This window comes from Carettochelys insculpta, chromosome 6 (assembly GCF_033958435.1).
Source record: "Carettochelys insculpta isolate YL-2023 chromosome 6, ASM3395843v1, whole genome shotgun sequence".
Classification (NCBI taxonomy): domain Eukaryota; kingdom Metazoa; phylum Chordata; order Testudines; family Carettochelyidae; genus Carettochelys; species Carettochelys insculpta.
The window spans coordinates 49,436,821-49,452,913 of record NC_134142.1 but is presented as its reverse complement, the minus strand read 5'-3'; the positions used below and the strand labels follow the sequence as shown (position 1 = coordinate 49,452,913).

General features: G+C 41.3%; 1 protein-coding gene across 3 annotated transcripts in view; it reads left to right on the top strand.

The window, feature by feature from the left end:
* Window positions 1-11,675, top strand: part of ARHGAP5 (Rho GTPase activating protein 5) — a 77,265-nt gene extending 65,590 nt beyond the window's left edge. For all 3 annotated transcript variants that reach the window (XM_074996870.1, XM_074996868.1, XM_074996869.1), the window contains exon 8: window positions 7,394-11,675. In XM_074996870.1, the coding sequence (XP_074852971.1) occupies window positions 7,394-7,724 (331 nt within the window). In that variant the 3' untranslated portion in view covers window positions 7,725-11,675. The remainder of the gene's footprint in view (window positions 1-7,393) is intronic.
* The last annotated feature ends 4,418 nt before the right edge of the window (window positions 11,676-16,093 follow it).

Genomic DNA, 16,093 nt, shown 5'->3' with positions numbered 1-16,093 from the left:
CCGGGGATTGAGGAGATTCTTCCTTCTACAAGGAGGCAGATGATAGGCTGAAAGGTAGCAGCTTACTGGTAGTGATGGACAGTTACAGCAAAATGGAAGAACTTAGCATGACTCAGAAATATTTCTATGTAGAAATAAGGATTGCTATGAGGAAGTATGCTTGTGAACCATGCAAGGTTCCTCAGTTATGAGGTAGCTGGTCGTCTCTACTCATACACTGCTGCCTTTCAGCCTGTCTTCTGCTCTTTGGGTTAGAGTCATGTCATAGAAATGGGAGGGACCTTGAGAGATCAGTAGGACCTGTCACCATGCCTGACAGACTTTTTTTTAATTCTAACCTGCCCCAGACGCCCTTGAGAGCCCCACTCAGGGATTGTAATCTCAGCCCTGGGTTTACAAAGCCAATGCTCTTAACTGCTGAGCTATTCTTCCCACCTCACAAATTTTACAAATATATGATTATGCTAACAGCATGCCTCAGAAAGAAGGGTATGCATATTTTTCCTTATGTAGATGGTTGGTTATTAAGGCGCAAGGTCAGAGAAGAAGTCCTCTGTCCTTGTTCACTTTACACTGTGCCTACTTGGCTTTCTGTGTTTCATTCCAAAAAACAGAAAATTAATATTTGGTTCAGCTCAAAGAATCAGTTTATTGGGACACTGACAGACTGAGTTCAAGGGCATTTCCACTAGCTGAGTGATTACAGGCAATTCCCTACCTGTGTGTGGAGCTGCAGTCTGAACCCTCAGCTAAAGCCTGAATATGTCTGCAGCTGCTAGGTTGTGCAAGCAGGTCATCCAGCGTGCAAGTATGTGCTAATGTACTCTTCAGAGGTGGCTAAAGTTTACTTGTAACTATTTTTCTTTTAAATGTGATGCATATTGTATTACATGACTCCCCCTCCATGCCCTCTGCATCAGAGTCTGTACTTTTGGCATTGTGTGTGAAAGAACCAAGGTGACTGGGATTGTACCACGCATACATGGCCAGGGGAAGGGCTAGTGCACAGTATATGAGCGTGTCTCCTAAGAATACTGCTAGGAAAGTTTTCCAGCTTCAGGTGTGCTGGATCCATGCACAGACACACACCTAAGTAGAATACTTTCCTGCAGCACATTTAGAAAAACAAGCTCCAGGTAACTGTCTGTTCAGTTTTCTGACCTTACTAGCTGTCTACAACATCATAACCCCACTCATGATGACACTTGTGAGGATGACCCCCAACACACTTCCCATCCCAAATTTGCTTGGAGCTGCGACAAAGTCTTCAGTGTTTTCCCAGACTACTCAGAGAAATAATGATGTTTGCTTCTTTTAAAGAGCCAGTATCTCACAGCCTGTCAGTTAAACTGGATGTATTTTGTACAAACATTGCAATAACATGTAAGGTGTGAATATAAGGGTGCTTAGGGTCATGCTTCTCTTGTTCCTTGTGTTTCAAAACATCTTTAGGTGTTTAATAAAACTGCTTGCAAACAGAATTAAAATGGTGTAGTCATGTGGTATGCAGAACCAGACTCATGCAAGAGATTGCCTTAAATGTGCCCACAGTAACGTATGGTAAAAGGGCCGCACCCTTCCATGATATTAATGGAGGAGGTGCAGGATCTGGGATGTAGGTTGGGTGCAGAAGGGTACTTGGGGTAAGGAATTGGGATGCAGGGGTTTGTGGGGTCTGGGAGGGAGTCTAGGTGAACAAAGTGGTTTTGACCTGCAGTGCATGGGGTTAGGTTGTGACCTAGGGGAAGAGGAGGCTGTGAGCCGGTGCAGGAGGGGGTGTAAGGATTTCAGCTGGGACAGAGGGCAAGAGGAGGTGGTGACCTGGATCAAGTGACTGGGATGTAGGGTCTGGGATGAGGTATGGGTACAAGAGGGGAGCAGAGGATTTGGGTTACATGGAATAGAAGGGCAGGAGTGGGGGCAGATGGCTGTGGTGGGAGGGTGGGTGGGTCTGGGGTGCCAGAGGCAGGTGCTGGCCAGGAGACTTAGCTGGGCAATTCCCAGTCAGCAGCCTTGCAGCTTTCCCAGGCAAGCTCCCTGACTGCCTGGCCATGGCTGGGGCCATGTGCTCTGTGAATAGCCATAAGATGGAGGTACCCTATTGCTGGAGGCACCTTGTGGTGCAAAAATAACAGGGTAAAAAGGTGGCAGAACACCATTCCGGTGCATTCCGCCAGAAAAAAAAAAAGGCATCTCTGTATGAAATATCACCTATCTTTTTCATAGTGATAGACACCATACCCCTGAAAATTCTTTTTTCCTGTCGCCCTTATATTTCCCACTATTGATATCTTGTACTAGGTTGGGAGATTAAGGGTAAGCTGAAGTTGTTACTCATAGAGAGGAAGAGTATAGATTTTGTCATGGTGACTGGGAAAGAAAGAAATGAGGAAGATTTAGAAGCAAAGATTATGAACTTAAGTTTAAGGTGATGGATCCCAGAAAGACAGGCTGAGATTTTAGCTGGGACCAGGAACTGAACAGTTCAGAGTGGAGAAGTAGATGTCATCAGCACAGAAAAGAAGGATGATATGCTCGTTTTATTTCTGTGTGGTCTCTTGTGTACAGAGAGAGGAGGTGGGGGCTAATGAAGAAACCCAGTGGAACTCACATTGTTTGGAGTGAGGATGAGGCGAATCCTCCAAACCAAATATTGAAGGTAGCGGTGGGAAGGGCAGAAGAGCCAAAAGAGAATAGTCATGGAAGATGAGGTAGGACAAGAGTTGAGGGAAGAGTATGGTCAACAGGGCAAAAGGCATCCTGACAGAGGGTAAGGATAGAATACTCCTGAGGTTTAGTGTTGAAGAAGTTAATAGCAATGGAAGTGAGAGTATTTTCAGAGAGGTGTAGAGATCTGGAGTCTCACTGCTGAGGGCCAGTGATAGAGTTTAAGACAAAGACCTCTGGATAGTATGCTGAGTTACTTTAGAGAGAAGGGAGGTAGTTCTGTGATAACTTTCAAAGACTGAACCTTTGTTCCAAAAAGTTTCATTCTGTTGTTCAGTTGGCAACAGACTAAGTCATCAGTTCTCCTCTAACAGGTACCTAGGAAATAACTGTATGTAGAAGAGCCAATATTAAGGAATCATAATCCTTGGATGCAAGCATTGAACAAAGTGTAGCTTTTTGCCTTTTCACAAAATTCTGTACATGGACTGTTCACAGCATTAACTACTCATTCATATGTAAGAAGTTGTTTTCAAGAAACAGAATGTGGATATTGCCCTAATTTAGGAAAAGGATCCTAAATATCTCTGAACATAATACACTCAGAACAATACTTGCTACCTACTACACTACTTGATGAAGACACTAGTTTTATCAGCACCAAGTATTGCCTGTTGCAGTTATTTCTGCCACTGCAAATGAGAAAATATTTTCTTGTACAGTAAACCCTTGAAATGTGTGATTTAAGCACATTAACACTCAACTCAAAATCTTGCTCACTCTGGCCCTGGCTCAGCCACCCTCCAGCCGTGTGCAGTCCTGGTTCAAACCGTCGTCCCCTGCCCCCGCTCGGCTCACCACCCTCACCCTGGCTCCGGCTCAACCCCCTATGGTCTGGCTCACCACCCAAGCACAGCTCTGCCTTAACACCCGAGCATGACTCTGGCTCAACCGCCCAGCCCCAGTTCAAACTCCCCACGCACGGCCCTGGCTCAGCTCCACCTCCCCACCCTCTTGCAGCCCCAACTCACTGCTGGGCTTAACCCTCCCCAACTGCCCCCACAACCCCAGGGCTTTCCTTACAAAAGGAGCTCGGGTTTTCCTGCTGCAGAACGTGCATTCTGCTGGGGAAAAAAGCTGCCCCTCGCCTCTGACTTTTGCAAAATTGAGTTATGCGAGGAATGCATTCCCATGCACCCTCACATAACTCAAAGGCACTTCTGTACAATTACATTAATATTTGGTATATACATTCAGTCCTGATTAATGTCCCTGTGTCTGTCAGTTTCATTAACCAGTTATTTTCACACTGAACATAACAAACTTTGTGAAAATTAATTATATATTTAAAAACCAAAATAGATAGAACTCTGCCCCATTTCCAGGAAAAAACAAATCTGAATTTTTAAAATTTGCATTTGTGGAACAAGATAAACAGCTAAAAACAAATAATTATTTTTCCATTTTAAAATTGGTTCTTTGCCAAAAATCAATTTGATTTTCAGTAAAGCTGAAAGAGTAGTGAAATATTTAGCCTAGAAAATAGGTGTTATAAATGTTGTAGACCACGCACCTGGCAGGAGTGCAGGATCTCAGATATGTTGGAAAAGAAGAAAACAATTATTCTTGTTAATGAATTGATAGGAAGCAGTATTTCAAAGTATGACAGAATCCCACATTTTGTCAAGAACATTCCAACTGAACATTTAAACTGAAGAAATTCAGGCACAGCTGGAATTTAGGCTTGCTGTACACTAGAGCTGCATCTGCATGGACCCATCCTTTCGGAAGGGGCATACAAACATGGGTGATCAAAAATGTAAATGAGGTGCGGATTTAAGTATCTCAAGCCTCATTTGCATATTCCCGCGTGATCCGGCTTCTGAAAGAGCCATTTCTGGAAGCCAAAGCAGCTGTGTGGACCAGGGTTCCCTTGAAAGGAAACCTCCCTTTCAAAAGCACCCTTTTTCCTGATTTTTTTTCAGGAAGAAGTGTGCTCTCATAAGGGGATTTCCTTTCAGAGGAACTCCATCCATGTGGCTGATTTGGCTTCTGGAAATAGTTGTTCTGGAAACCGGATCATGGGGGAATTATGCAAATGAGTCATGATATAGTTAAATCCCTGCCTCATTTGCATTTCCAGTTGGTCACATTTGCATGTCCCGTCTGAAAGGGAGGGGCTGTGTAGAAGCAGTTTAGGAGATTATGTTGAATTTAGATGATTTAGATCAAAATTCTAAACAATCAGTCCACACTATAGGGTCCTTTGCACTAAACTTAAGGATTTCCAAGGTTGACTTTTTTTTTTATTCTGCTTTTCATGATGTGCACCGCCAAATTTGACCTTTGATGGTCAACCTTAGGGTAGTGAAGATGGAGGGTGGTGAAATTTGATGTTCTTGCCCTCCTGAAGGTGTGTCCCACGGTGCCCCAGTTCGACCAGTCTGTATACCACTTTCAGCTCAATTGTTCTTCAGGTGTGCAGGAGACAGCCTGGGGAAAATTTTGAATTTCATTTCCTGTTTGGCCAGTGTGGTGAGCAGAGCAGGCAGCACACCTCAGCAACACATCTGGCCAAGAATTCCCAGGCTTGAAGCTGTATAGGTTCCATGCTAGCCTTGCACAGTCATCTGCACAGATGTAAAAAAAGGGTGCAGAAACATTTTTTTGCTATTGCTTTCCAAGGGCGGGGGCAGGGAGAGACAAATGCTCTATGGGATGCTGATGACATCCCACTGGGACAAAACCCCGCAATGCAATGTGACAGCAAAAACTATGGGGTAGGTATCCACAGTGCATTGCTGAGAAAGTTGTAGCTGCTGACCATAAGGAGGGTGTGCATTCTGACTACTTCTTCCAGTGGGGACATGCACCCTTGACTTCACAAAATTGGATATTACAAAATTAACCTTAACAAATTCAATCTAATTTTCTTGTGTACCTGCGCCTTCAGTTGCAAACTGAGATCTTTAAAGAAATAAGAACTCTCTTGTATCTAAATCACCAGGACCTCTCATGTCTAACTTTTAAGTGTATTGGCTCAAAGTCAGCTGTTGCTTTACAAATGTCATGTCAGAAAGGTTTCAAGCACTCAGGAGCTGATGATAAAGCGTTAAAATCATGTAATATTGTACGTAATGCTTAATTCATTGTCAAGAACTTCTGTTATAAAACAAATATACAATTTTGTGAAGAAGGCAAAAATCCAACTTAATACAGTATGGTAAAGTACAGGGTTTTAGACAAGCTTGTCAGTGAGTTTCGTAGACTAAGGCCAGAAAGCAACATGTATACTGCAGTCTCTAGTACTGTCCTTGACAACATTTGTGTTTGTGTTACAGATTTTTCCCATTCCCCACCCAAGCTAAAAACTTGATTTTAGAATCTTGAACTTGAGTCCCAGAACTCAAAAAGGTGTCAAAAATATAATAGTGTAACATCAAGTTGGGAGTGGATTTATCAAGACAAATTTATAAAAAATCGGACTTGGTAATTATTTGAAAAATAAAATGGAGGGGCTGAAACCATCCAAAATGAACATTTTTCTGTTGAAATTCACAAAAATCATTTTTGCCAACTTTGCACAGCTATATTATATTTAAACATTGTGAAAATAATTCATTTTATTCCTATTTGTAGTCTTGTTTTGCATTTAGCTAGTGATAACATTGCAGAATCATTTCGCTTTCAACAATGTAGTCCTCAAAGTGACTCTCTCACAGTTTGAAGTGTAACATATTTCCTGTATCTTGATGTGAGCAGAACACCATTGATGACAGCAGGAACTTATGTAATAGTAAAGCTTAATTTCAGGTACTATTTTATCACTGGGTAATACGAAAAACTATAATGAAGTGAAATATTTCAATATTTATTTGCTTTTTTCTTTTGACATATAGACATCACCATAAAAATATGTTCCTCTGTTGCCTGCTGTCTTTTTTTCCTTCCTTCTTCCAGAATGGGGGTTCTCAAACTGGTTGTCGCAAGGTTCCTATGTGTGTTTGTGAGCTGTAAGCCCCCAGCACGATGGGGCTCTGTCTGAAAGCCTCAGACCTGTGCATGGTAGAGCTGACAGCTTCAGCAAATCCCCAGACCCACCCTACCACTGAAGAAGGGGCACCAAAATAGGTGTTAGTCCAGGATGCTGTTTCCCTAAGGCTACTACTGAAACTAACACAGCATTAGAGGGCATGATTGTTCAGCAGCTGAAGAGCTGTATTAAACTGAAGACCGGTCAGAACCCTGAGACTGACAGAAAACGTTATTTATAATTGAAAAGTCAGACATACAGACGAGCGGTGTTGGGGGGAAGGCTTGTGGGGTAATTGCCATGCCAAAATTTGCCATAAACACCCTTTTCAGAGTAGAGATGAAACATGCTGTAGTAAGGGATTTCATCTGGACTCTAGCATGTACAGTTTGTCACCAATATGAAATGTAAATGTTTTTGCATTTTAATTTTTACTATGATTCAAATTTGAATAGTAAAGCACTGAGCCAAAGTATTATCTGTTAGCTGTGTAAATCTGAAATAATTTGTTCCTTTCTGGATTGCATCAGTGTGAGTGGTCCAACAATATGGCCTATTGTTTTCAGAGGTATTTGCGAAAATATTCTTTTGGTTAATGTTCATGTTTATGAAAATATTTGAAATCAGACCTGTTTGTATAGAATTTTTAATTGTTGTATGTGAATCTGCTCTGAAAATTTATTCTCATTTCAGGGTTAGCCAGCAAAACCGAACCAATCTTATGACTGCTGATAATTTGTCAATTTGTTTCTGGCCAACTTTGATGAGACCTGATTTTGAAAACCGAGAGTTCCTGTCTACCACCAAGATTCATCAGTCAGTTATAGAGACCTTCATTCAACAGTGCCAGTTTTTCTTTTACAATGGAGAGATTGTAGAAACCTCCAACACTGTGGCGTGTCAGCCGCCACCATCCAACACAGTGCAGATGGTGGAAGCAATGGTACCACTTCAGTTACCACCACCGTTGCAACCTCAGCTGATACAACCACAGTTACAAGCAGATCCTCTTGGTATTATATAAGTAGAAGATGACGCAAGGAGCCTGGCATTGGACAGAAAATGAAGCTAGACATGCATGTTTCGGGACACAGTAATGTACTTCATATTTACGCAAAATTCACATACAAACAGACAAGACATTTTTGTTATAACCCATACTGTATTTTCTCATTCATACACACTGCAGATCCAAACCACGTGACAAGCATGACTGGAGAAGTTTAATTTTTAAAAACAAAAATAGCTATAAAGTACAAAGCTGCTGCTGCTGCATGAAACGTTATTGTAATCACTATATCATTCCTGTGACAGTTTGTCACAATATATTGTGAATAAAATTTTTCTATAGAAATGTAATGATTTAAAGATCACATTTATGATATTTTCAGTGCTTACAGCCTGCTTTATGGCTGTTTTTGTTATTTAATGTGCTATTTTTTTGTCAACGTTATTCACATTTAGGCATTCTGTGTAGACAACTGAAGCCCAGCGGTAGTTGATTTTGTAACTTCCTGGCTACTTATAGTATAGTATGCTTGGGATGGTTTTTGAAAAAATGCAAAATGCACTGTTGAAAATATTACAATATCGCACCTTCCATCTTTACTTCTAAGTAAACCTGTGGACAGTTTGTTGAGGGGGTGGGTAAACTTGCTTATTATTTCAGCACAATACCAAGGACATGCTTGTTGTAAAAGTGAGTTTCAAATATTGTGCAAAATTTTTGATGTCTCCTAGTTATTTCCTTATGTTCCATTACTGAATTAAACATTTTGTAATACTGTTAATTCTGTAAACAGCTGCATGTTGAAAAGATCATCAGTGGTCTTGTAAACTTAATCTAATATATTTTAGATAGTTTAATTTTTCCCACTTGGGAACACATTTGGTTTGTACACAATAGTTCATGACATTTTCACATACGTTTATATTGCTTTTCATACATGAACGTGAACTTTGTTGTAGTAAAATTCCATAAACCAAACTGTTTTAATCTAGGACTTCAATTTAATCTATTCTTCAAATCTATTTTTCTGTGGCCCTTTAAAGATATACAAAAATGCATTGCTAATAAATAGCAATAAATACTTTTGGGTACTGACAGTTAACCTCTTTGGAGTGTATATATAAAAATCACAAATTTGTATGCATATTTTTTCTGTGGTATGTTGTACTAAAAAATCAAAATTACTGCCTTTTGCACCATTTTAAATTACTTTTTCTTTTACATTGGTACCAGTTTTGCTGTAAAAGAGTGCTGCTTTTTAACTAAAAAAAAAAAATTTAATTGGTGATAACCATTTTAGAAAACTACACATTGTAGCAGAATTGAGGGGATGCCATAAGTAAAAAATACTTGCGAGATTTAGCAAATTTTTTTTTCTATTATGGTCAAATTATAATTTTTTGGGGGTGTCTGAAATGGAAAAATAAAATTTGGTTCACTCAGCTGCTAGGAGATCTTACGTGTAGTTTGGAAAAAAAAAAAAAGCTTTATGATGATCACTGTTGTAATCTTCACTTATAATGAGATTTTAAGATCGTCTTTTATGTATTATAGTAAATAGATGATTTTGAGAATTAAGATTCTTAAGAGTTTTTGATTTATTCCATTTTCCTAAAATAAAAATTGCCTTTCCCAGTTATGTCCTAGGTATTGTACTTATAATTATGACTTGGATTATCATTCTAAATTACCATAAACAAGGCTGCTGTGGAAGTACATGTATATTATAAATTATCTTGTTATTTGTGTTCATATTCTTGCAAGTAATTATCTTTTTTAAGAAAACAAATGAGAACAACACAAAGTCCTATTCCTATCGTAAAGCACACAGGAATTGATAAAGTACAATAATAAAGTCTGTCCTGTAAATTTGTAGTATTCTTAACTTGTTCTACATTATATCTGTTGTCTACATAGTTTTTATTTATAGGTGTCAGTCTAACATTGGCATGTGTAGCAAAGTAAAATTAAACTTCAAGAGTTTTATAAACTGTTTCTAGGTTGCTAAAGAATTTATTTTTCTACTATATATGGTGTAGACAAAGCATTAAGCTGTACAGGAAATAAACCTGATTATTTCTATTGGAAGTAGGCTGAAAAGAAAACTATATTTAAAAGTTCTAGCTGGTAAAACAATTTTCAGTCTTTGTGGTGTGAATTTCATTTTTAACTTTTGCTTCTTGTGTGAAAATATGCGTTTATTTGGCAATGATGTTAAATTTATCTTTGATTACCGAATTAGCTATTTTTGTTAAATATGTTTCCACACTTCATTTCAAATTAATCTTCTTACAGAGCCAAAATTATTTGCAATATAATCTGATTTTCATGTATTTTATTATAATTGCATCACTTACTCCATAATGATTTGATAAAATGCAGCTTTTATTTTTGGTCTGGTTAGAAATTGTCATTAGCACTTCGTGAAAGGTTAGTTTTCAAAAGAGGGGGGAGAAAAAACATGGCATGTGACACCTACTTGGTGACATTGTCAATATTTCTTATGTAGTCTTTATTATTAAATTACTATATTGCTATATGTAGTAACAGAAAATATACTAGCAAATTATGCCATTACTATTTTAAAATAAAGTTTATAGATATTCTTTAGTACTGTTATGGAGCAAGGAAGTATGTCATTCCATACAGATTCTCTGTAGTTTGACCAATGGAATTGTTTCTTATAATTATTTTATCAAACCATGAAAAAATTGCTTTAAATTTTTCAAACTTGAGCATTTTTAAAGTAATCATATGAGCAGTATGTTGGTAAACATGAAACCACAGGTTCTGTTTTCTTGAACATCTCACACTGACACTTTATCTGGGATTAATATTTTGTTTTTTGTTATAGGCAAATTTTGCTACTAAAATGTATAGGTTTAAATATGTTCTTTTAGGTTTTCTTAGAAAATTTTTAAAATCCCATATATACTGAGTTTTAAAAGTAGCATTTTGCTAAGTAACATTTTACAGATGATTTTAAAATTTATAATATACAACTTTATGGTTTTGAACATAATGTGAATAGGTGACAGGTGATTTCTGATTTAAATGAAGAGAAACATTTTTTTCTTGTATGTTTTCTTCATTTCTTGAATGGTGGTTGCTAGAAATTACCATGAACTTGTTTGTTTTTGAGGTACTGGAATTTTGTTCCTAATATCGCTGGTAATCTATACCGAAGGAAACTTAATTGGAGATTTCAAAGAAGTAGGCCTTACCTTCCATGGTGACTTTCATTTTTGTACAGTAATTGTGATGCCATTTGTCAGCTGGAAAAAATATAATTAATGTAATCCTGTGTTACGCTATCAACAGAATACTAGAGTGAATCAAATATCAGTGAAACTTATTCTATGTAAAGAATGCAATGAATAAAATATTCAGATGCTTACTCTATAATGTTCAGTTCAGTTGCCTACCAAAACTTTAAAGGCAAAATCACCCAATACCTTCCAGTTGAATACCAACGTGAAATTTAGCAGTAAGTCTTTACAAACTGACAACACCTAACATTTTATAAATCTGTAGCTTTTTCTGACTTCTTTGCAGTTCTTATAAAATTTGAAAAGCTGTTTCGTTTCTTGAATATTTAAGTGTAAAAGCGTACCAGTGAAGGGTAACTTATATCCTTTTATTGATGTGTGCAATAATTAAGGGTGATCTTTGGGAGTCAGTTGGTCTATGAAAATTTATGCACACATACACTAAAGAAGTATAGGCCGTCCCTGAAATATTTTTATCCTTTATGAGCTGAAGACTTGGTTCAACAGAAGACAAATTCTGTGTCTCATAGTCTTTCTTTGTCTTTTTTAACCTGATTTCAATATGGAATTGACTTTGACTGTGGTAGCATTTTTTCTTGATATTGTTTGTGCTGAGAACTGTTTAAGAATTAATTATATTTTTATCCTTGCATGGAACATCAGCCCTGAAGTAAAAATTATCTATGCATACATTGAAGCTATTTTGAGATTCTCTAATTTATGTAATATTGATCGATTTCCCAAGGACGATTGTTATACTATTTCTAGGCAGGAATATAAAGTTTAAACAAGTTTAAAACTTGTTGTTTGCACTTGTAATTCTTTTACATGTGCTCGTTCCAGAGATACTTGCTCTCTAAATATCCATTAGAGTGCCCTGGGTAATATCACTTTTGACCAGTGGTTTTCAACGTTTATCGATTGGTGGATCCTTAAAATTTTTAAACGGGGGTGCAACGCTACTTTGGAAATTCAGTCTGTGGCACCAGCCATAGAAGTCTTAGACTGAAAACTGACTGAACAAAACTTGATTATAAATATTGTGTGTGCTTGGCATTGCATTTGGTGCAATATGAGAGAGTGCACTCAACTGTGGATTTCTTTAGCACTGATAGTGCTACCAGGTTTGTCCTGTAGGTGGGGGTATTCACATAATTTTGATGAGAAAAAATGGAATGCCTTTTCTGGGATCTGAAACTTATGTCCATAGTCACCTTTCATAGAGCTCTTAAATACACTCTGGGGACCCCCAATTGAAAATTACTGGTTTATGATGTAGTAATCACTACCAAAATATTGTGTCTGGCTTCAAAGTGCTTAACACTACATTCTTAAATCAACAAATGTTATGAACATTATTTGAACCTTATTCTGTCAAAGGTAAATGTCTCTTGTCTACATTGTATTTTAACCTATCATTATATTTTCCTATTGTGCAAGATTTAAGTGATTCACTTAATTTTGTACACTCCCCTTTAGCTTGGTTGTTTTCCATGCTGAAACTTGACTATAATAAAGTGTTCAGACTTCAGGGGGTAAAATTTGTGTTTAATTGGGGTCAGTTTACCCCTGCTGATATCCCCGGTGTTCTTCAGTGGAGTATTGCAGGGATGAATTTTATCCACTAACCTGTTTGCCAAAGTGAGTGCTACTTTTCTTCTTTGAGTGATTGCTCATGTGCATTCCAGTTGCCAGAAGCTTTTTGTCCTAGCCAATAGCTATAGGGTCAGTGCGGTGCCCCCTGGAGTGGTGCCTGTATGGTGACCAATATATGCACCACTGAACTGCCCCCCCCACTGAGTTCTTTCTCATCGTGCTGTCAGTTGCTGGAGCTCTCTCTCCTAGTTTGTCTGGTAGCCATCACCTGTTAATTAATTAGTAATTGTTAGTGTAAATAATTGTAAATAGTTTAGATAGTTCTTATCACTTGTAAATAGTTCATGTAGTCAGAGAGCCAAGGTGGGACTTTAATCCTTCTCTGCTCTTCAGTGCCAGGGGATGCCTGGCTCTCCAGATTTCAAAACCTGCTTAGAATATGGCAAAGGATGTCCAAGAGTGACCCACAGAAGACTTGTTTGAGTTGCCTCAGTGGGGCACACCTTTGAGACCTTTGCTCCATCTGTAAGGCCTTCGAGCCTAGGACTCAACAGGACAGAGCACAATGTTTAAAAGTCCTACTGATGGAAGCAGCCTTGCATCTGGACATCTCTGCTACGGGAGCTCAGAGCGGTGTATCGTCAGAGCAGAGCACTTCAGTGCCGTTGGAAAGCTCCTGACGTCAGGACCAGGTGTCAGCACCTAGTGCTACAAGATGACACAGAAGTCAGTCCCCGATGCCTTGCAAGAGGCATGAACAGTCATGGTCCCCAAAGAGGCTAAAGAGCCGAGAACCTTCTAATGTGTCTGCCAGAGCACACTGTGAGTCGGGTCATAAAGTGTGGGCATCAATGCGAATGCGAGGTGGGAGCCTGTGCACTCTGAGGCTGCTCTCAGCGCCTGAGGCATTCATTGTAGTGCAGGGCCTCTTACAGATCACGGTGCCAGGACTGACACCGTGCACTGAGCCCTCGTTGCCACTGGAGGGACTGCCCTAGATACAGGTGCCAACACAGATCACTGGGCAGGAGTTCTCCTTTATAGCACCGTCACTATTCCTGGCATCGGACCAGCCTCCACCAGGCAGAGCAGCTACAATGACCCCATTCAGTGTACCTTACCACACGGCCTGAAGACAACACGAGCCAGCGCAGACCATGGGCCCCACAACACTGCCCTGATAGTCAGAGTCCAACTCTTATTTCTCCAGCTCAGCCAGGATTGGGAGCACGAGATCATTGCACTGGAACAGACGACAGCACCAGAGCCGTCACCCTGCGATGAGGGTTGGCTGGCGCCCTTTCAAGGCCCTCCCCAGTGGCCCTTTTGGTCCATCTGTGCAGTCCATGAAGTGTAAGGGCAGGCCGTGAGACTCCCTGCTAGGGTGCCAAGCACTCCCTAGAGGCCAAGGGCAACACCATCAGCATCGTTGGAGGGGTCTGTGCTGGAAGGTCTGACCATGCCAGAGGCCTCTTCAGTGGGCTCAGCACCAACATCAGCACCATCAGAAATGGCACCACTGAACTCCTGGGGACCAGCTGTGCAGGTGGCAGGATCTGCGGCACCGGGTGTAACGGCACTGCCAGGCCCAGTGCTTTCCCAGGTGCAAAGTTACTCTGACATGTCCCTAATGTGGCCTGCATTGTATTTGGGCACTTTACCCCAGCTGCTGAGTGTGGCACAGCAGACCACAGTGCCGGGGACTCAAACTGGGGTTTAGGACCCCTCCTGCTAGTGGGCGTGGAAAGGTTGGGTGTATCTTCCTCGTCCTCCCTGACGTGGCTTTGGCTGGGTCCTTGGCATCTCCAGTTATGGAGGGCATATCAGCATCTGCTACGCTGGGTCACCCAGCACCTCGGTATACAAGCGGAGGAAGTCAGGGTTGAAACGGACCCAGTGATAGACATTCTCAGGGCCCACGGGTGGCGCTGCCTACTTTTAAAGCAATTGCCAGTACGGCAAAGACAGTGTGTCAGACCCTGGCCTCCGCCTTACCCACAGCCGGAAGGAACGAGCGTCAATACTCTGTTCCTGCTCAGGGCAATGAGCACCTGTTTATCCACCCTCCCCGTAACTCCCTTGTCATCAATGCGGTGACTCATAGGGGGAGAGAGAGGTTTCAAGGCCCTTCCCGTAAAAATGGGCCAAATGCCTAAACTGGTACGATAGCAAGGTTTATTCGACGGGATGCCTACAATTAAGGATTGCTAACCAGCAGGCTCTGGTTAGTAGGTATGTGTACAACACAGCCACTTCCTTATCCCTTTTTTCAGAGCTGGTCCCACAGGAGAGTAAGCCTGAATTTAAGGCGGCAGTAGATGGGCATAAGCTCATATCCCGGGCAGCACTGCAGGTGGTGCTGATGCAGCAGATGCTGCCATCAGGGTCATGGTCTCTGGGACAGCCATGCGTATGGTGGCATGGTTACAAGTTTTGGGGCTTCCCGATGAGATCCAACAAACTATTCAGGACTTACCCTTTGAAGGGCCATCTCTCTTGTCAGAAAAGACGGACAAAAGGCTTCACAGCCTGACAGACTCAAGGGCCACTTTACGTTCACTTGGCCTGCACATACCTGCATCCCAGCATCGACATTTCACTCCTAGGCCTCAGTTCAGACAATTCCCTCAGTAAGAAAGAGATACCAACAGGAGATGGGACAGCTCTAATAGGAGGCGTCAGGTCCGGCAGAGTCAGGGCCAGAGTCACCAAAAACCCCATCCGGGGCCCAAACAACAATTTTGATAGAGCAGTTGGTCACTACGCTAGTTCCAGCTCAGGTTTGATTTTCATGCTGCCTATCCTCCTCCTACCATGCGTGGTGCAACAGAACCTTTGACCAGTGGGTCCTACACATGGTAGAGGGGGGATACGCTATCCAATTTTCCTAGCCTCACGCCCCCACCTTCCTTCCCTGTCCCTCTTCAGGGACCTCTCTCACGAGACTCTGCTCAGGCAGGAGATACAGTCCCTCCTCCAATGGGGGGCTATGGAGGAGGTTCCCCATCAGTTTCAGAAACGGGAGGCGGGGTTTGTGGCAGGAAGGCTCTGGCCTGTCCCGCATCCAGGTTTCAGGCCATGGCATCTCTTATCCACGTCTTGCTGAAGTTCCCCACCACGATGGCCAGAGGCTACCTCAGGTTGCTCAGTTGCATAGCAGCGTGCATGTTTGTAGTCCAGCACTCAAGGCTGCGAATGTGTCCCAACTGCGATTCGCTTCAGTGTACTGACCTGTCAGAGACAGCATAGACATGTTGGTGACAGTCCCACCATGGGTACTGTTAACTGTACACTGGTGGCTGGATGCTTGATCGGTATGCATGAGAGTGCCCTTCAACCCCCCACAACACTCACTCTCTACTCACTGACACCTCAGACTTGGCTGAGGGGGTGCATCAGGGAGAGCACCAGACCCAGGCCCTGTGGAGCAAGGAGGCGGCCCAGCTCCATATAAATATTCAAGAAATCAGAGCCATCAGGCTTGCACTTGAGGTGTTCCAGGACAATCTAAAGGGTCAA